Here is a 24,000-nt window from a genome sequence, read left to right as displayed (position 1 = left end):
TTCTCATGGTTAGCGTATGTACTAAATTATGTTGAATATGAAGGATGCATTCTTAAGATATAGCCTAATTACCAAAAATAATTAATTATGCAAATTATTCGTTAACGCTGTAAGGTACATCACCAAATTTTATAGGACAAATGTATGTTGTTATGTTTAACGAATGTACTAAATTGTGAGGTGAGGCTTACAAACTTGGTGGGTTCTAACCCAGTCTGCAGAGGTGAGGCTTACAAACTTGGTTGGTTCTAACCCAGTCTGCAGAGGTGAGGCTTACAAACTTGGTGGGTTATAACCCAGTCTGCAGAGGTGAGGCTTACAAACTTGGAATGCTCAACACCACTCAACCCCAAAGAAAGAAGATACAGAATTACAACAATTCTTGATAACATATTTTGGTGTGCAAATGTAGCCATGATGCATGCTCAGAAGAGATTTTAGGCAAAGTAAACAATTAAAGTACAACACATAGTGATCACCTACCCTTACCATAAAACCATTATTACTATCGAGTGTATCTTCTAGGTCATGAAATATATTATAAATAGCCCGTCCATCCTGGTCATCACTGGTTATCAGTACAACACGGGTCCATCCAAAATCTCGCAACAAGTCAGCCCACACTAATGCTTGATGTGTATATGGTGGTACTGTCCGTAAGAATGACATGTGGATATGCTAGAATATAAACAAAAAATATACGATAACACTGACATAATCATTTCATATATTATTAACACTGATTTGATAGCACTAGTCTACTATACTTGGGCCATAAAAATTAACTCTTACTAGATCTGCTCACATCAATTTTAGGAACTTTAAGATATTTTTTCTTTATTGATGACAGGCTTATTGTCTTCAAACTTTAAATTATAAATCCGTGGATTGCTTAATTTTGTATATTCAAGGAATATATCATTTATCAAATATTATTGCTTGAAATACACACTGTGTGTGATTGTCATGTTAAAGCAGATCTATAGCTTGAAATACACTGTTACAGTATGATTGTCATGTTAATACAGATCTATAGCTTGAAATACACTGTGTGTGATTGTCATGTTAATACAGATCTATAGCTTGAAATACACTGTTACAGTGTGATTGTCATGTTAATACAGATCTATAGCTTGAAATACACTCTGTGTGTGATTGTCATGTTAATACAGATCTATAGCTTGAAATACACTGTTACAGTGTGATTGTCATGTTAATGCAGATCTATAGCTTGAAATACACTGTGTGTGTGATTGTCATGTTAATACAGATCTATAGCTTGAAATACACTGTGTGTGTGATTGTCATGTTAATACAGATCTATAGCTTGAAATACACTCTGTGTGTGATTGTCATGTTAATACAGATCTATAGCTTGAAATACACTGTTACAGTGTGATTGTCATGTTAATGCAGATCTATAGCTTGAAATACACTGTGTGTGTGATTGTCATGTTAATACAGATCTATAGCTTGAAATACACTGTGTGTGTGATTGTCATGTTAATACAGATCTATAGCTTGAAATACACTGTGTGTGATTGTCATGTTAATACAGATCTATAGCTTGAAATACACTGAGTGTGATTGTCATGTTAATGCAGATCTATAGCTTGAAATACACTGTTACAGTATGATTGTCATGTTAATACAGATCTATAGCTTGAAATACACTGTGTGTGATTGTCATGTTAATACAGATCTATAGCTTGAAATACACTGTTACAGTGTGATTGTCATGTTAATACAGATCTATAGCTTGAAATACACTCTGTGTGTGATTGTCATGTTAATACAGATCTATAGCTTGAAATACACTGTTACAGTGTGATTGTCATGTTAATGCAGATCTATAGCTTGAAATACACTGTGTGTGTGATTGTCATGTTAATACAGATCTATAGCTTGAAATACACTGTGTGTGTGATTGTCATGTTAATACAGATCTATAGCTTGAAATACACTCTGTGTGTGATTGTCATGTTAATACAGATCTATAGCTTGAAATACACTGTTACAGTGTGATTGTCATGTTAATGCAGATCTATAGCTTGAAATACACTGTGTGTGTGATTGTCATGTTAATACAGATCTATAGCTTGAAATACACTGTGTGTGTGATTGTCATGTTAATACAGATCTATAGCTTGAAATACACTCTGTGTGTGATTGTCATGTTAATACAGATCTATAGCTTGAAATACACTGAGTGTGATTGTCATGTTAATGCAGATCTATAGCTTGAAATACACTGTGTGTGTGATTGTCATGTTAATACAGATCTATAGCTTGAAATACACTGTGTGTGATTGTCATGTTAATACAGATCTATAGCTTGAAATACACTGAGTGTGATTGTCATGTTAATGCAGATCTATAGCTTGAAATACACTGTTACAGTATGATTGTCATGTTAATACAGATCTATAGCTTGAAATACACTGTGTGTGATTGTCATGTTAATACAGATCTATAGCTTGAAATACACTGTTACAGTGTGATTGTCATGTTAATACAGATCTATAGCTTGAAATACACTCTGTGTGTGATTGTCATGTTAATACAGATCTATAGCTTGAAATACACTGTTACAGTGTGATTGTCATGTTAATGCAGATCTATAGCTTGAAATACACTGTGTGTGTGATTGTCATGTTAATACAGATCTATAGCTTGAAATACACTGTGTGTGTGATTGTCATGTTAATACAGATCTATAGCTTGAAATACACTCTGTGTGTGATTGTCATGTTAATACAGATCTATAGCTTGAAATACACTGTTACAGTGTGATTGTCATGTTAATGCAGATCTATAGCTTGAAATACACTGTGTGTGTGATTGTCATGTTAATACAGATCTATAGCTTGAAATACACTGTGTGTGTGATTGTCATGTTAATACAGATCTATAGCTTGAAATACACTCTGTGTGTGATTGTCATGTTAATACAGATCTATAGCTTGAAATACACTGAGTGTGATTGTCATGTTAATGCAGATCTATAGCTTGAAATACACTGTGTGTGATTGTCATGTTAATGCAGATCTATACCTTGAAATACACTGTGTGTGATTGTCATGTTAATACAGATCTATAGCTTGAAATACACTGTGTGTGATTGTCATGTTAATACAGATCTATAGCTTGAAATACACTGTGTGTGATTGTCATGTTAATACAGATCTATAGCTTGAAATACACCCTGTGTGTGTGATTGTCATGTTAATACAGATCTATAGCTTGAAATACACTCTGTGTGTGTGATTGTCATGTTAATGCAGATCTATACCTTGAAATACACTGTGTGTGTGATTGTCATGTTAATGCAGATCTATAGCTTGAAATACACTCTGTGTGTGATTGTCATGTTAATGCAGATCTATAGCTTGAAATACACTGTGTGTGTGATTGTCATGTTAATACAGATCTATAGCTTGAAATACACTGTGTGTGATTGTCATGTTAATGCAGATCTATAGCTTGAAATACACTCTGTGTGTGATTGTCATGTTAATACAGATCTATAGCTTGAAATACACTGAGTGTGATTGTCATGTTAATGCAGATCTATAGCTTGAAATACACTGTGTGTGATTGTCATGTTAATACAGATCTATAGCTTGAAATACACTGTGTGTGTGATTGTCATGTTAATACAGATCTATAGCTTGAAATACACTGTGTGTGATTGTCATGTTAATACAGATCTATAGCTTGAAATACACTGTGTGTGATTGTCATGTTAATACAGATCTATACCTTGAAATACACTCTGTGTGTGTGATTGTCATGTTAATGCAAATCTATACCTTGAAATACACTGTGTGTGTGATTGTCATGTTAATGCAGATCTATAGCTTGAAATACACTGTGTGTGATTGTCATGTTAATGCAGATCTATACCTTGAAATACACTGTGTGTGTGATTGTCATGTTAATACAGATCTATAGCTTGAAATACACTGTGTGTGATTGTCATGTTAATGCAGATCTATACCTTGAAATACACTGTGTGTGTGATTGTCATGTTAATACAGATCTATAGCTTGAAATACACTCTGTGTGTGATTGTCATGTTAATGCAAATCTATAGCTTGAAATACACTCTGTGTGTGATTGTCATGTTAATACAGATCTATACCTTGAAATACACTCTGTGTGTGTGATTGTCATGTTAATGCAAATCTATACCTTGAAATACACTGTGTGTGATTGTCATGTTAATGCAGATCTATAGCTTGAAATACACGTGTGTGTGTGATTGTCATGTTAATACAGATCTATTGCTTGAAATACACTGTGTGTGTGATTGTCATGTTAATGCAGATCTATAGCTTGAAATACACTGTGTGTGATTGTCATGTTAATGCAGATCTATACCTTGAAATACACTGTGTATGATTGTCATGTTAATGCAGATCTATACCTTGAAATACACTGTGTGTGTGATTGTCATGTTAATACAGATCTATAGCTTGAAATACACTGTGTGTGATTGTCATGTTAATGCAAATCTATAGCTTGAAATACACTGTGTGTGTGATTGTCATGTTAATACAGATCTATACCTTGAAATACACTGTGTGTGATTGTCATGTTAATGCAGATCTATAGCTTGAAATACACTGTGTGTGTGATTGTCATGTTAATGCAGATCTATAGCTTGAAATACAATGTGTGTGATTGTCATGTTAATACAGATCTATACCTTGAAATACACTGTGTGATTGTCATGTTAATGCAGATCTATAGCTTGAAATACACTGTGTGTGTGATTGTCATGTTAATGCAGATCTATAGCTTGAAATACACTGTGTGTGATTGTCATGTTAATGCAAATCTATAGCTTGAAATACACTGTGTGTGATTGTCATGTTAATGCAGATCTATACCATTTACAAATAAACTTTGTTTAGTTCAATATGTTATGTATATGCATCTGTCCTTCCCTAAGATAGCCAGGACAAATCAGATTACTGAACTGAACTCAGAGATAATAGTATGAATTTATTGGAATGAGATAAATCCAAGCAAATTAATCTGTATATGTAATGTAAAGAGTACATGATCAGTTCACTATGGGAGTACATGATTAAACCAGATTTAAAATGAATGCCTTCCGTAAGGGTATAGTCTTGCAATTTCATGATTTATGAAAGAAATTTAGCTCTATATCTGTGATTTTTTCAAGTCCCAATGAAAGTTAGTTGTCAAAGATGTGGTTCAAATGCCCACCTAGCACAGGAAAGCTTGCCATCCTTGACTTCACTTGGCTTTCGTGATCCCGTACATACGTGGGATATGCACACACCTGTTACCACGGCAAATAATAAACAAAATTCAAACCCACATAATGTTGCTAGAATTACACATCAGAAAGTTTACATACTTCATAGTACACATCGTAACAGTTTAACAACTTTAGTACCTTGAAGTGATACGGTATTATTGCCCTACTTCATTACTGGATAAAATGTATACACTCCTGTTTCAACCGACAGATGTACTATCTGCTCCAAATCCTATTAGATTCTGCTTCCAACTTCCATCAACTTAGTTTTGGTGAAGATTTTGTTGAGTGTTGCGTCCTCACTATATTTATATATAATTATAACAGAGGTCAATGTATAGGTCACCAGTATGGATACATTGTTGCGAATCCATGCACAATGGACTGCTGAATAGAAATATCGATTTTTATGTAGGCAGAGAACAACAGTGTTGAAGGCAATTTTCTTCATAGGCTTGGTCTGTTTTCCATATTTTGACCACATACATTTCGGTATAAATAATAGATTAGTACACTTGATAAACATGTGAGAGTGTATTTATTTCCTGAGATACCAAGCTTCATAAACAATTACAAGCCTTGCAACAAACAGCGGTAGTTTGTTATCAGAAGAAATCAGAAAAGAACACAGTAAAAAGGAGACGGTTTAAGGTCAATTTAATACTTCTTAAACTTTTAATTAAAAATCTAAAAAGATTATTCATCTGCGTATTAGTGTGTGAAATTTCAAAATTTTATGTGTGTACTTGACGAATATGAAACAATAACAAGTCATTGAGAATGACATAGTCCCCGCTATGATTGGGTTTTAAGGAATTATCACTACTCTGATCATGCAACAACACTTGTGAACCTAAATCAAACAGACTTAGATATGTTGTGTCTGCTTGTTGGACATGGAACATGCCTACAACAATAAAGGATTGGTCGGGTATGGGGGATCATATCACCATGAAAATGGATATGCACATGTATGTCATAGAACACTGTCCTAATACCAACTTTGAATGAGATCTGTTCAAGCATGTCTGAGTTATGGCTTTGGACATGAAAAATTCACAAATAAAATGGCTGCCAGGCAGCCATATTGGATCGTATCACGACGAAAATGGATATGCACATGTATGTCATAGAACACTGTCCTAATACCAACTTTGAATGAGATCTGTTCAAGCATGTCTGAGTTATGAATTTGGACATGGAAAATTCACAAACAAAATGGCTGCCAGGCAGCCATATTGGATCGTATCACGACGAAAATGAATATGCATATGTATGTCATAGAACACTGTCCTAATACCAACTTTGAATGAGATGTGTTCAAGCATGTCTGAGTTATGGCTTTGGACATAGAAAAATCACAAACAATATGGCTGCCAGGCTGCCATATTGGATCATATCATGACAAAAATGGATATGCACATGTATGTCATAGAACACTGTCCTAATGCCAACTTTGAATGAGATCTGTTCAAGCATGTCTGAGTTATGGCTTTAGACAGGGAAAATTTGCAAACAAAATGGCTGCTAGGCGGCCATATTGGATTGTATCATGAAACAAATTGACGTGCATATGTATGCCATTGTATGTTGCCCCTGTACCAAGTTTGAAAAAAATCAGTCCAGGCATCTCCACGAAACGGCTTTGGACAGACAGACGGACGGACGGACGCACGGACGGACGGACGCACGGACAGACGGAACCCAATCCGTAAGTCCCCGTCCCGGACTTCGTCCGACGGGGACTAATAAATATTTCACCTGTTTGTGAACTCCACGCCCATTGTAAACCTATTTTAAGGCCAAGAAAAAAAAAAGACTTGTTTTCTGGTGAGTTTGCATCACTTAAACAACCCGCCTCAATTTTCTTTTTTCTTTCGTTTGTCCAACCAATGCAGACTGCAGATCCAAGGGAAAACACAAAATAACTCTCCCTACATCAATTGCTACTTCAGGGAAGACAACTGCAGAACTAATCATGAACAATTAACAAAAAAAAATTTGTGTCATCACACCACTTTAGCCAACGTTTCCTGACCAGAAACAACACCTTTCTAACGCGTCTAATTACCGAAAATATGCCAATAACCAAAATGACACATTTTGAACCTTAATTTGCATATCACTAATGGGATCATCATGTCATGAACAATTCTTAAACTGAACATCCCCAAAACCATTCCCACCAAATTTCAGGCCAATCTGCCTGGTAGTTTTGTAGTTTAAGTTTTTGACCAAAAATCACATTTTTTGACTCAAAACGCACATCTCTGATTATTTTCATTTGAACAATTTTCCATTCACAGGCCCTAAGTAATATCTCTACCAAATACCAAGGCAATTGGTGTGGCGGTTTTTTACTTTAAGTTGTTTACACACACATATACACATGCACGTATGCACGCACACACACACACACACACACACACACACACACACACACACACACACACATTTAACATTTAACCATGCCTTTAGCACCACTGAACCTCAGTTCAGTTGTGCTAAAAAAACTATTTTAGAACATTTTGTAAATAAATGTATTTAATATCTCAATTTAACCGATATGCATTAAAAATATAGAAGCAAAGTTGGAGAAATGTACCTGAAGTTGAAGCAGACCAATCAATCACATTGATTCAGAATTGAGTAAAATTTGACCTTCAAACTCATTGAGAATGCACACAGACAGTAGTTGAATTTAACAACTAAGGAAAGACAACTGTTATTGTACGTACTTCCTTGAAAATCAAAGATATGTTACAGAAGTCATGAGTCATACACAGACTCTGATCAACTTATTCAATGCTGACTACTCAACAACATTGTAAAAGTAAACTTTGACAAATTCAATCACTATACTCAAACTGTAATGTTCTTCAGTTAAACGATTTTTACAACCCTATAAATAAAGTTTACTGACCAGCTAGTAAAAACCAATTAGAACAATTACACTGGCCTTTCCATCAACATGATGCTTCTCTAGAAATCAATAGCTGTCACCAGAATAATTGATAGACTTACACTACAACTAGTAGGAAAGTGTGAGTTTGTAGAGTCAGAACTGATGATGTAGTGTGTGGTAGGAAAGTGTGAGTTTGTAGAATTAGAACTGATGATGTAGTGTGGTAGGAAAGTGTGAGTTTGTAGAATTAGAACTGATGATGTAGTGTGGTAGGAAAGTGTGAGTTTGTAGAATTAGAACTGATGATGTAGTGTGGTAGGAAAGTGTGAGTTTGTAGAATCAGAACTGATGATGTAGTGTGGTAGGAAAGTGTGAGTTTGTAGAATCAGAACTGATGGCAAGTAAGAAGCTCTTGAGATGACTAGTAATGACCAAAGAGATTAACTTGGATATAATCATCAATTTGAGTGAAAACTATACCTATCATGTATATTCTGTACATGTGCATTTACTCACAATTCTAAGGAGAATTCATGAGAGGCACTGGAAACACTGTAAAAATACATTTGAACAAATTTCATGAGAGGCACCGGAAACACTGTAAAAATACATTTAATATGTATTATGTATAGACTTCAAATTATCAAGTGTGTGAGATAAGTCTATTATGTTTAAATATCAAATTATCAAGTGTGTGAGATAAGTTTAGACAGTTTTGACACATAAACTCTTTCTATGTTCTTAGAAAAAGGTGGATTGTTTTGTTGTTTATTCAAAATTGTTGTGCTGGGAATTGCTCCAAGCAATTTTTAGCACAACTGAACTGATAAGGTTCAGTAGTGCTATAGGCATGGCAAAGTGTGTGTGTGTCTGTCTGTCTGTCTGTCTATGTGTGTGTGTGTGTGTGTGTGTGTGTGTGTGTGTGTGTGTGTGTGTGTGTGTGTGTGTGTGTGTAAACAACTTAAAGTCAAAAACTACTAGACCGATAACTATGATATTTGGTGGATATATTACCTTCAGTGTCTATAGTTAGGAAATTGTTCAAATCAAAATGATCTCACCACCAATGTGTGATTTAAAAAATACCGCCAATAGCGTTGTAGCACAACTGTACAGTTTCTAAAAATGTTTATCCATATGGTAGTCCATGCTAACAATAAGTGGTCATTTGTTGAATGACTATCCAGTTGCCTATCCAACCATGTTGCTATCTTTACGATATATGCTATCATTTGGTGGTTGCTATGGACGTGGTCATGTTGTTAGATATATTTGCATACATTTTTGTATGTTTTTGTTCACTTGTGTATGAATTCCTGATATTATCTTTGCAATGTATGTGATTATTTGGCTGTTGCTATGGGCGTGGTCTTGTTGCTAGGCATATTTACATACATTTTTTGAATGTTTATTCAATTGTCTATTAATCCCCGTTGTTATCTTTGCAATATATGTGATCATCTGGCTGTTGCTATGGGCGTGGTCTTGTTGCTAGGCACATTTGCATACATTTTTTGAATGTTTCTTCATTTGTCTTCCTATTCTTGTTATCTTTGCAATATACGTGATTATTTGGTTGTTGCTATGGGCGCGGTCTTGTTGCTAGGCAAATTTACATACATTTTTTTGAATGTTTATTCAATTGTCTATTGATCCCTGTTATCTTTGTGAAATACATGAACGTTTGGCTGTTGCTATGGGCGTGGTCATGGTTGCTAGGGTATTTGCATACATTTTTTGAATGTTTACTCATTTGCCCACCAGATGATCTTGTTATTTGACCAAAATATACTGCCATTTGGTTGTTGCTAAGGGTGTGCTCACGGTCGCTAGGGCTAATTTTGTCAAAATGTTTTGAAGAAAATCTGCAGAATAACACTTTCAGAAACATCTCACCAAGTTTCAGACTCGGTGACCAAGTACTTTTTGAGATATAAGTTTTTGACCAGAAATGAACATTTTTACACCTAATTTGCATATCACTGATGGAATCATTGTGTGCTTAATATTTCTTTGTCCATACATCCCTAGATACATTCCCATTATATTTCAGCCCAATTTGCTCAGTAGTTTTGGAATTATAGATTTTTGACTAAAAAGACACATTTTTAGCCCTAATTTGCATATCACTGATGGAATCATCATTTCATCAACAATTCTTACTTTACACCCCCTTAAGAATGTTCCCACCAAATTTCGCACCAATCTGCCCAGTAGTTTCTGAGTTTAATTTTTTTGACCAAAAATCACATTTTTTGACCCAAATCACACACCTGTGATGCGATCATTTGAACAATTTCCCAACTAGACACCCAAGGTAATGGACAGATTATGTTTTACTATTAATGTTTCATGGGATTACTACACATGAAAGTATGGTGTTTGAAGCCATATGCAAATTTGGATGCAATAAAACATTTATTCATGAATCAAACATATACAATGTTGGCAGGGCATACTGTATATCATACCATAGTTTCTGAGTCAAAATCATGACATTACAGATGATTCAAGATATTCACGTTCACTATTGCTATTACGTTAGACGACATGTTCATTAAACATATTCTAGTTTTAGAACTTTAAACAAGCGACCTATCGGTCAGAATAGCTCCGCTGTTTTTTTTTTTAATTTAATTTTTTATTTTGGTGACATGTAGAAGTGGTTCAGGTCTTCACTATGCAGTTTTGTTTTAGTGATGCAATAAAGTGGTTAGTGGTTTCATATGATGTCTCACTATAAAACACATTTTACACAGAAGTTGGTAATGTATTGTACTTTTATACCATAGTCACCATTTTATAACAAAAATCTACTGTTATGAAAAATTGCACAAAATCTCAGAAAAAAATGACTGGGAAATGCACACAAGAAAAAGAAAAAAAGAGGATTTTGAGGTTGGCTATAAATAATTCCAGTGTCTTACAGCTGTAACCCTGGAAAATTTTAATGATGAATGAAATAAACTAGGGATCTAAAATAATTTTGAGGCAATTTGAATTTCAATTTTCTAACAAATTTACAAAGTCAATAACATTCAACTTGTACTAGTTGTGGTAGATATATATAGGGAAGAAATGTATTAATCGCCATCTTAGTTTCCGTACGGCGACAATCTCAAGTTAAGTACCCGGAAGAGAGTCATTCTCAGCCATACGTTACAGTGGTAACACTCGTTCATGTTCGGTTACCTTTCACAAAGAAAACACAACGAAATGCTTGAAATGATCTTTTTTTTTATTTCTTTTCATCACAACAACAAAATCTGCGTGATTGATCAAAAGTGTTGTAAACTAAACCAGAAAGAATTATCGGACTGGCTAAACTTCCCGATGAACTGGAGTAAGGTCCTACTACTTCCAAGTAAGCCTCGATAGTACTATAGTACGTGAGAAAATCGTCTCAAACTAGCGATACAACTTTCAAAATATAACTTGACATGTCTTCATTTGTTAGAGTTATACAATTCAAGACGGGTTTTCACTCGAAAACAACAATTCTGTGAATAATGACACTCTGAACGCAGCGATTTCTCGGACGATGTTACCACTGTAACGTATGGCTGACAACGACTTGCTTCCGGGTTAGTCCCTCGTGCATACGGGTGGATTGTCGGCGATTAACACATACATCGTCTGATATTTTAATTCACAGTGTTTCTTGTGACCGGCGCCTGTCAGCAGACTCTGCCATTTTTTTCATCATTCCATTGTATTTAAACCTTGTACTTGACATTTCGCAATATTTATAATTCTCAACAAAATACCTCAACATGCCTCACTTCGCTCGTACTCAAAGCAGCCCCGCGCGGTATATACGTATGATCACTGACACTGATGACATGATGAGAGAGAACCTTTTCGGATTTACATGTAAAACGGGGAAAGATACGCAAAACATAATGCAAAGTCTAAAGCCAAATTAAAGTTGTAATTATTTTAATTATTTTTACTTGCCAAATATTTGCATTTTGGAAAGGCAAGACACGTTCATGTCGTTTAACTTTACATGTGAACTGTCGGCCATAACTTCAACCGCATGTCTGGCATGCCCTTCCTTACGCAAGTTGTCTGAATTCTGGTTCACTGTCATTCCAAATTGCACGACAATATAGAATTAACCACAAGTTACATGTTATCTGAAAACATCACACTTTTATAGTGGGTCTGAAGTGTGATTTTAGTGAGTACCAAGAACGTCCTGTGTTGATACTCAAGATGCTTGCTGTGGAAAATCGCTCGGTCAAATGAGGTCACCTTCAGCTTCTGGTCGAATCAGGATAGAGTATGCAAATGAGGATGTTGCGGACTGATTTGAAGTTTACAACCCTGTTTCGAACAAACGCTTGTCATTTGGGCGCCCAATGCGTAGAATTATGACTATAGCACATATTACATCGTTTGTTTGACGTCAATAGTGTCTTTTGAAAAGTGGCAGTTTACTTAAAGTCTCGTCGACTGATTTCCAATATGGCGTCGGTCATTATGCTCATTAACATATTCATTTTTTTTTCAAATTACAAAAAAAAAATCATAAAAAATAAAAATGAGGATGTGCTGACTTGAAATTAACAAATCTGAGTAAGCTACCCCCTGCGCATCAACACGCCAGATATCAAAGCAATCTAATAAGAGGTTTTCAAGGAGTTGATGAAAATGACATTTTATGAAAAAAAATCATAAAAAATTGAAAATGGCACAGATCAACTTGGCATGAACAAATCTGAATAGCCTCCCCCCAGGGAACATGCACACCAAATATCGAAGAATTCCGACTGTCACTTCCGGAGTAGATAGTAAAAATATAAAAGTTTGACGGACACCTATGATTCACTCTACTCTCTATACCTCAATACCCACCTATACCTAAAGCTACGCTTTCAGCTTTCGCTGACAGCGGAGCTAAAAATAGCACCAATGGCGTTATAGCTCAACTGTATAGTTTTTAAAAATGTTTACCCACATGCTGATCCATGCTAGGTATCTATAGAAGTTCATTTGCTGAATGACTATCCAGTTGCCTATCGTATCCAACCATGTTGTTATCTTTGCAAAAAATGCAATCACTAGGAATATTTGCAAACATTTTTTGAATTTTTACTCACTTACCTACCAGATGATATTGTTATTTGACCAAAATATACTGCCATTTGGTTTTTGCTAAGGGCGTGGTCATGGTTGCTAGGGCCAATTGTGTCAAAATTTTTGAAGAAAATTTGCAGAATAACACTTCTAGAAACATCTCACCAAATTTCAGTCTTTTTGACCAAAATTCACTTTTTTAAAAACCTAATTTGCATATTTCTGATGAGATCATTATATGCTTAATATTTCTTGATCTAGACTCCCCCAGATGCATCCCCATTAAATTTCAGCCAGTAGTTTTGGAATTAAAGATTTTTGACCAAAAAGACATATTTTAGCCCTAATTTGCATATTAGTGATGGAATCATCATGTCATGAACAGATCTTAATTCACTTACCCCTACAAACGTTCCCACCAGATTTCAGGCCAATCTGCCCAGTAGTTTTGGAGTTTATGTTTTTTGACCAAATCTCTGACATGATCATTTTCATTTGAACAATTTCCCAACTAGACACCAAAATTAACATGACTACCAAATATCGGCAAAGCAATCAGTCCAGCAGTTTTTGACTTTAAGTTGTTTACACACACACAGACAGACTCTCAGCGATGCCTATAGCACTACTGAACCTTATCAGTTCAGTTGTGCTAAAATATTATTTGTTTGAAGTTTCCAAATTATGTCCCTGATACATTTTAAATAGGCAACACAAATGAAAACCACTAGACTCAATATACATAAACACTTGTAATTTTTGGGGTTTTCACAGTCAATGACTTTTATTTATCTGATTTTTATAATTTGCCGACAAGAGCACTGTAATAGTATACCGTCGTGATGGCATATTTTAGCTCACTCACTCACGTCACCTTTTGAACAGAGCATTTAACAACAAAGTAAACATATTTCATCTCAAATAAAATTTACTAGTAGTTAGTAGAATACCCATGGAAAACTTCAAGAAGGCATATCAGGACATGGAGCACCATAATATTTTTGTTGGTCTCATAATACACTAATTGATTCGATTTGTTCCATGCATATGGACACATGCTCTGAGTCATTGCATGAAAATAGCACTGTGTACCACTCAAAAACTCACAGGTTCCCTACCTGAGAATCAATGGATTCACAGGGTACATGTACCTACCTAGGGACCCCTATGGATTCACAGGGTCCCTACCTAAGGATCCAATGGATTCCCAGGGTCCCTACCTAGGGATCCAATGGATTCACAGGGTCCCTAACTAGGGATCCAATGGATTCACAGGGTCCCTACCTAATGATCCAATGGATTCATAGGGTACCTACCTAGGGACCCAATGGATTCACAGGGTCCCTACCTAATGATCCAATGGATTCATAGGGTACCTACCTAGGGACCCAATGGATTCACAGCGTCCCTACCTAGGGACCCAATGGATTCACAGCGTCCTTACCTAAGGATCCAATGGATTCACAGGGTCCCTACCTAAGGATTCAATGGATTCACAGTGTCCCTACCTAAGGATCCAATGGATTCACAGGGTCCCTACCTAGGGACCCAATGGATTCATAGGGTCCCTACCTAAGGATCCAATGGATTCACAGGGTCCCTACCTAAGGATCCAATGGATTCATAGGGTCCCTACCTAAGGATCCAATTGATTCACAGGTTCCCTACCTAAGGATCCAATGGATTCACAGGGTCCCTACCTAGGGACCCAATGGATTCACAGCGTCCCTACCTAAGGATCCAATGGATTCATAGGGTCCCTACCTAAGGATCCAATGGATTCATAGGGTCCCTACCTAGGGACCCAATGGATTCATAGGGTCCCTACCTAAGGATCCAATGGATTCATAGGGTCCCTACCTAAGGATCCAATGGATTCACAGGTTCCCTACCTAAGGATCCAATGGATTCACAGGGTCCCTACCTAAGGATTCAGTGGATTCATAGGGTCCCTACAAGGATCCAATGGATTCATAGGGTCCCTACCTAAGGATTCAATGGATTCATAGGGTCCCTACCTAAGGATCCAATGGATTCACACACAGGGTCCCTACCTAAGGATCCAATGGAATCCTAGGGTCCCTACAAGGATCCAATGGATTCACACACAGGGTCCCTACCTAAGGATCCAATGGATTCATAGGGTCCCTACCTAAGGATTCAATAGATTCATAGGGTCCCTACAAGGATCCAATGGATTCATAGGGTCCCTACCTAAGGATTCAATGGATTCATAGGGTCCCTACAAGGATACAATGGATTCACAGGGTCCCTACCTAAGGATTCAATGGATTCATAGGGTCCCTACCTAAGGATTCAATGGATTCATAGGGTCCCTACAAGGATCCAATGGATTCACACACAGGGTCCCTACCTAAGGATTCAATGGATTCATAGGGTCCCTACCTAAGGATCCAATGGATTCACACACACAGGGTCCCTACCTAAGGATCCAATGGATTCATAGGGTCCCTACAAGGATCCAATGGATTCACAGGGTCCCTACCTAAGGATCCAATGGATTCACAGGGTCCCTACCTAAGGATTCAATGGATTCATAGGGTCCCTACAAGGATCCAATGGATTCACAGGGTCCCTACCTACGGATCACCAACTTAGGAATCAATTTTACTTTTAAATTACTAATTTATTTGATCATGATTACTGCAAAATGTTTGATTTACTCTAAATATTAGAAGTATAAGTATTTGATAAATACCTCAAAAGAGACAAAATATTATCTGATTCAATATATTTTGACAAATACATCATGTTGTGTATGCAACAGTAAGCACATCTAGGTTGCAACTTATTTTGAATGACATTGAATTTCACTTCAATTCTTCAATAATGAGGTGAAATATATCTTTATATGGAATATTAATTACTTTCATTGACCTTGAAAATTTGATATGCTGGTTTCATATTTATACTGTGTAGATATAATGAACACTGCTTTTAGAACTTCTATGTCATAATAACTTTTTTTTTAAATCCTCATCTTATTTTACAGGGCTAACTACATTATATGTAAAGTATTAAAACCACTGAGCTGATTCAAATACACTTTGGACATAAATTTTGCATACAAGTTGTTATCTCTGCCACTGGTAAATTAATACATTTCTTGTGTCATGAAATTGGCACACTTAAATGTGATGCATTCTGTTTCAGATGAATGGAATTACACTTAAGTGTCATAGAAGTGTTGAAATCTTTGAAGTTTGAGAACTACATGTATATCTGATTGCTATCCATTGAGTATAATGTGCATAGGTGTTTACTACAAGTAACGATAGTGTCTTGAGACATGTCTCACTCTTTTAGCTCCATATTAAGACACAGTAATCTATCTTTTCATCCTTTCAACACCTTGCCAAGTGACAACCTTAGCAACCAACACTTCGATTTAACACCTGTCATGTTACAAGGACCTCAATTTATCATTGTAATGAGAGTCAATTCCCTAAGTTCTTTTCTCCTTACATTGACAATACCTGCCATGCCAGCAACCACCATCATTCCTGTAAGTGACTCCATCCTTATATACTCACAAACTATTCAATTTTTAGACCTAATTTGCATAATACCTATAAGCTCTTCCAACTGGAAAAGAGTACTTAAAGTCCTAACATATAGTTTCATACTTGGGGCTCAGTAGTCATTCAATTCTAAGAATATAAACTTTGTTTTGTGTTCTTAGAATAGTCCTTCTAAGAATTAACTTTGCTTTGTGTTCTTAGAATAGTCCTTCTAAGAATGAACTTTGTTTTGTGTTCTTAGAATAGTCCTTCTAAGAATTAAATTTTTGTTTTCTTAGAATAGTCCTTCTAAGAATGAACTTTGTTTTGTGTTCTTAGATACTACGATGACAAAATTATGGTTAACTGTAACAAGCCTTTGCCACACCACTGCCCATCTCCCATCCCTTCAACCCTGTCAAAGACTTCACTTCTATGTGACTGAATGGAGACATGATTTAAAAGAAATTAGTGGCTAACAATTGGTGGCCTGCATGTATCTATAACATAGACATTGTAAATCTATCTACACGTATCTATAACATAGACATTGTAAATCAATCTACTGGTATATATAACATAGACATTGTAAATCTATCTACATGTATCTATAACATAGACATTGTAAATCCATCTACTGGTATATATAACATAGACATTGTAAATCCATCTACACGTATCTATAACATAGACATTGTAAATCAATCTACTGATATCTATAACATAGACATTGTAAATCCATCTACATGTATCTATAACATAGACATTGTAAATCCATCTACTGGTATATATAACATAGACATTGTAAATCCATCTACTGATATCTATAACATAGACATTGTAAATCCATCTACTGATATCTATAACATAGACATTGTAAATCCATCTACTGATATCTATAACATAGACATTGTAAATCCATCTACTGGTATATATAACATAGACATTGTAAATCCATCTACTGATATCTATAACATAGACATTGTAAATCCATCTACTGATATCTATAACATAGACATTGTAAATCCATCTACTGATATCTATAACATAGACATTGTAAATCCATCTACATGTATCTATAACATAGACATTGTAAATCCATCTACACGTATCTATAACATAGACATTGTAAATCCATCTACACGTATCTATAACATAGACATTGTAAATCAATCTACACGTATCTATAACATAGACATTGTAAATCAATCTACACGTATCTATAACATAGACATTGTAAATCCATCTACACGTATCTATAACATAGACATTGTAAATCAATCTACACGTATCTATAACATAGACATTGTAAATCCATCTACATGTATCTATAACATAGACATTGTAAATCCATCTACACGTATCTATAACATAGACATTGCAAATCCATCTACACGTATCTATAACATAGACATTGTAAATCCATCTACACGTATCTATAACATAGACATTGTAAATCCATCTACACGTATCTATAACATAGACATTGTAAATCCATCTACACGTATCTATAACATAGACATTGCAAATCAATCTACACGTATCTATAACATAGACATTGTAAATCCATCTACTGGTATCTATAACATAGACATTGTAAATCCATCTACATGTATCTATAACATAGACATTGCAAATCCATCTACTGGTATCTATAACATAGACATTGTAAATCCATCTACTGATATCTATAACATAGACATTGTAAATCCATCTACTGGTATATATAACATAGACATTGCAAATCCATCTACTGGTATATATAACATAGACATTGTAAATCCATCTACTGATATCTATAACTTAGACATTGTAAATCCATCTACTGATATCTATAACATAGACATTGTAAATCCATCTACTGGTATATATAACATAGACATTGTAAATCCATCTACACGTATCTATAACATAGACATTGTAAATCCATCTACTGATATCTATAACATAGACATTGTAAATCCATCTACTGATATCTATAACATAGACATTGTAAATCCATCTACACGTATCTATAACATAGACATTGTGAATCCATCTACTGATATCTATAACATAGACATTGTAAATCCATCTACTGGTATCTATAACATAGACATTGTAAATCCATCTACTGGTATCTATAACATAGACATTGTAAATCCATCTACTGATATCTATAACATAGACATTGTAAATCCATCTACTGGTATATATAACATAGACATTGTAAATCCATCTACACGTATCTATAACATAGACATTGTAAATCCATCTACTGATATCTATAACATAGACATTGTAAATCCATCTACTGATATCTATAACATAGACATTGTAAATCCATCTACACGTATCTATAACATAGACATTGTAAATCCATCTACTGATATCTATAACATAGACATTGTAAATCCATCTACTGATATCTATAACATAGACATTGTAAATCCATCTACATGTATCTATAACATAGACATTGTAAATCAATCTACTGATATCTATAACATAGACATTGTAAATCCATCTACACGTATCTATAACATAGACATTGTAAATCAATCTACTGATATCTATAACATAGACATTGCAAATCCATCTACTGGTATCTATAACATAGACATTGCAAATCCATCTACTGGTATCTATAACATAGACATTGTAAATCCATCTACTGGTATCTATAACATAGACATTGTAAATCCATCTACATGTATCTATAACATAGACATTGTAAATCCATCTACTGGTATCTATAACATAGACATTGCAAATCCATCTACTGGTATCTATAACATAGACATTGTAAATCCATCTACATGTATCTATAACATAGACATTGTAAATCCATCTACTGGTATCTATAACATAGACATTGTAAATCCATCTACTGGTATCTATAACATAGACATTGTAAATCCATCTACATGTATCTATAACATAGACATTGCAAATCCATCTACTGGTATCTATAACATAGACATTGCAAATCCATCTACTGGTATCTATAACATAGACATTGTAAATCCATCTACATGTATCTATAACATAGACATTGTAAATCCATCTACTGGTATCTATAACATAGACATTGTAAATCCATCTATTGGTATCTATAACATAGACATTGCAAATCCATCTACTGGTATCTATAACATAGACATTGTAAATCCATCTACATGTATCTATAACATAGACATTGTAAATCCATCTACACGTATCTATAACATAGACATTGCAAATCCATCTACTGATATCTATAACATAGACATTGTAAATCCATCTACTGGTATCTATAACATAGACATTGTAAATCCATCTACACGTATCTATAACATAGACATTGTAAATCCATCTACACGTATCTATAACATAGACATTGTAAATCCATCTACACGTATCTATAACATAGACATTGTAAATCCATCTACACGTATCTATAACATAGACATTGTAAATCCATCTACACGTATCTATAACATAGACATTGTAAATCCATCTACTGGTATCTATAACATAGACATTGTAAATCCATCTACTGGTATCTATAACATAGACATTGTAAATCCATCTACTGGTATCTATAACATAGACATTGTAAATCCATCTACTGGTATCTATAACATAGACATTGTAAATCCATCTACTGGTATCTATAACATAGACATTGTAAATCCATCTACTGGTATCTATAACATAGACATTGTAAATCCATCTACTGGTATCTATAACATAGACATTGTAAATCCATCTACACGTATCTATAACATAGACATTGCAAATCCATCTACATGTATCTATAACATAGACATTGCAAATCCATCTACATGTATCTATAACATAGACATTGTAAATCCATCTACACGTATCTATAACATAGACATTGTAAATCCATCTACACGTATCTATAACATAGACATTGCAAATCCATCTACATGTATCTATAACATAGACATTGCAAATCCATCTACTGATATCTATAACATAGACATTGCAAATCAATCTACTGGTATCTATAACATAGACATTGTAAATCCATCTACACGTATCTATAACATATACATTGCAAATCCATCTACATGTATCTATAACATAGACATTGTAAATCCATCTACTGATATCTATAACATAGACATTGCAAATCAATCTACTGGTATCGATAACATAGACATTGTAAATCCATCTACATGTATCTATAACATAGACATTGCAAATCCATCTACATGTATCTATAACATAGACATTGTAAATCCATCTACATGTATCTATAACATAGACATTGTAAATCCATCTACATGTATCTATAACATAGACATTGCAAATCCATCTACTGGTATATATAACATAGACATTGTAAATCCATCTACTGATATCTATAACATAGACATTGTAAATCCATCTACTGATATCTATAACATAGACATTGCAAATCAATCTACTGGTATCTATAACATAGACATTGTAAATCCATCTACATGTATCTATAACATAGACATTGCAAATCCATCTACTGGTATCTATAACATAGACATTGTAAATCCATCTACATGTATCTATAACATAGACATTGTAAATCCATCTACATGTATCTATAACATAGACATTGCAAATCCATCTACTGGTATCTATAACATAGACATTGTAAATCCATCTACATGTATCTATAACATAGACATTGCAAATCCATCTACTGGTATCTATAACATAGACATTGTAAATCCATCTACTGATATCTATAACATAGACATTGTAAACCCATCTACTGGTATATATAACATAGACATTGTAAATCCATCTACTGGTATATATAACATAGACATTGTAAATCCATCTACTGGTATCTATAACATAGTCATTGTAAATCCATCTACATGTATCTATAACATAGACATTGTAAATCCATCTACACGTATCTATAACATAGACATTGTAAATCCATCTACTGGTATCTATAACATAGACATTGTAAATCCATCTACACGTATCTATAACATAGACATTGCAAATCCATCTACTGGTATATATAACATAGACATTGTAAATCCATTTACACGTATCTATAACATAGACATTGTAAATCCATCTACATGTATCTATAACATAGACATTGTAAATCCATCTACACGTATCTATAACATAGACATTGTAAATCCATCTACATGTATCTATAACATAGACATTGTAAATCCATCTACACGTATCTATAACATAGACATTGTAAATCCATCTACATGTATCTATAACATAGACATTGTAAATCCATCTACTGGTATCTATAACATAGACATTGTAAATCCATCTACTGATATCTATAACATATACATTGCAAATCCATCTACACGTATATATAACATAGACATTGCAAATCCATCTACACGTATATATAACATAGACATTGCAAATCCATCTACACGTATATATAACATAGACATTGCAAATCCATCTACACGTATATGTAACATAGACATTGTAAATCCATCTACTGGTATATATAACATAGACATTGTAAATCCATCTACTGATATCTATAACATAGACATTGTAAATCCATCTACTGATATCTATAACATAGACATTGTAAATCCATCTACTGATATCTATAACATAGACATTGTAAATCCATCTACTGATATCTATAACACAGACATTGTAAATCCATCTACTGGTATCTATAAGTATAACATAGACATTGTAAATCCATCTACTGGTATCTATAACATAGACATTGTAAATCCATCTACTGATATCTATAACACAGACATTGTAAATCCATCTACTGGTATCTATAACATAGACATTGTAAATCCATCTACTGGTATCTATAACATAGACATTGTAAATCCATCTACTGGTATCTATAACATAGACATTGTAAATCCATCTACTGGTATCTATAACATGGACATTGTAAATCCATCTACATGTATCTATAACATAGACATTGTAAATCCATCTACACGTATCTATAACATAGACATTGCAAATCCATCTACATGTATCTGTAACATAGACATTGTAAATCCATATACTGGTATCTATAACATAGACAATGCAAATCCATCTACTGATATCTATAACATAGACATTGTAAATCCATCTACTGATATCTATAACATAGACATTGTAAATCCATCTACATGTATCTATAACACAGACATTGTAAATCCATCTACTGGTATATATAACATAGACAATGCAAATCCATCTACTGATATCTATAACATAGACATTGTAAATCCATCTACTGGTATATATAACATAGACATTGTAAACCCATCTACTGGTATATATAACATAGACATTGTAAATCCATCTACTGGTATCTATAACAGACATTGTAAATCCATCTACTGATATCTATAACACAGACATTGTAAATCCATCTACTGATATCTATAACATAGACATTGTAAACCCATCTACTGGTATATATAACATAGACATTGTAAATCCATCTACACGTATCTATAACACAGACATTGTAAATCCATCTACTGGTATCTATAACATAGACATTGCGAATCCATCTACTGGTATATATAACATAGACATTGTAAATCCATCTACTGATATCTATAACATAGACATTGCAAATCCATCTACTGGTGTCTATAACATAGACATTGTAAATCCATCTACTGATATCTATAACATAGACATTGCAAATCCATCTACTGGTGTCTATAACATAGACATTGTAAATCCATCTACTGATATCTATAACATAGACATTGCAAATCCATCTACTGGTGTCTATAACATAGACATTGCAAATCCATCTACTGGTATATATAACATAGAAATTTCTTTCCTCATTCACATACATGTAGTTCAATCTTCTACATTCACTTTAAAATGTCGAGTAGATTTTAACTTAAACGGTTGTATTAATATAATCTGACTAACAAAGAGGATATTTCCTGACAATGCAATGTTATTTGATATACCTAACTCAGAGTAGCTATACCTACAAATACCTGCCTCTCATCAACGCATAAAGTACTAGATGTATGTACTGAACAAATTTGTATGTTAATTATTGCAAATTAGATCAAATATCTCTGTTGACAACTAGTCACTACTTAGTACCTGCAGTGAGTGGATTACAACACTCATTAAATGTAGACATACATGTAGTGTCATGACCCAAATAAAGCTTAGAGTGTAGGCCATGCTTTCAAGAATCCACAGAATAAAAATAGCATATCTGGAGGAAGAAC

The 24,000-nt window shown here is 34.3% G+C and overlaps 1 protein-coding gene across 1 annotated transcript in view; it reads right to left on the bottom strand.

Moving 5' to 3' along the window:
- The window catches only part of LOC144441941 (glutamate receptor ionotropic, NMDA 1-like), a 166,961-nt gene that overhangs the window by 89,333 nt on the left and 53,628 nt on the right, over positions 1-24,000 (bottom strand). Inside the window, exon 2 of the mRNA XM_078131207.1 lies at positions 484-678. Coding sequence (XP_077987333.1) covers positions 484-669 — 186 coding nt within the window. The 5' untranslated portion in view covers positions 670-678. The remainder of the gene's footprint in view (positions 1-483; positions 679-24,000) is intronic.

The sequence above is a fragment of the Glandiceps talaboti genome, chromosome 11 (assembly GCF_964340395.1).
Source record: "Glandiceps talaboti chromosome 11, keGlaTala1.1, whole genome shotgun sequence".
Taxonomy (NCBI): Eukaryota; Metazoa; Hemichordata; class Enteropneusta; family Spengelidae; genus Glandiceps; species Glandiceps talaboti.
This window is presented reverse-complemented; position numbering and strand designations above follow the sequence as displayed.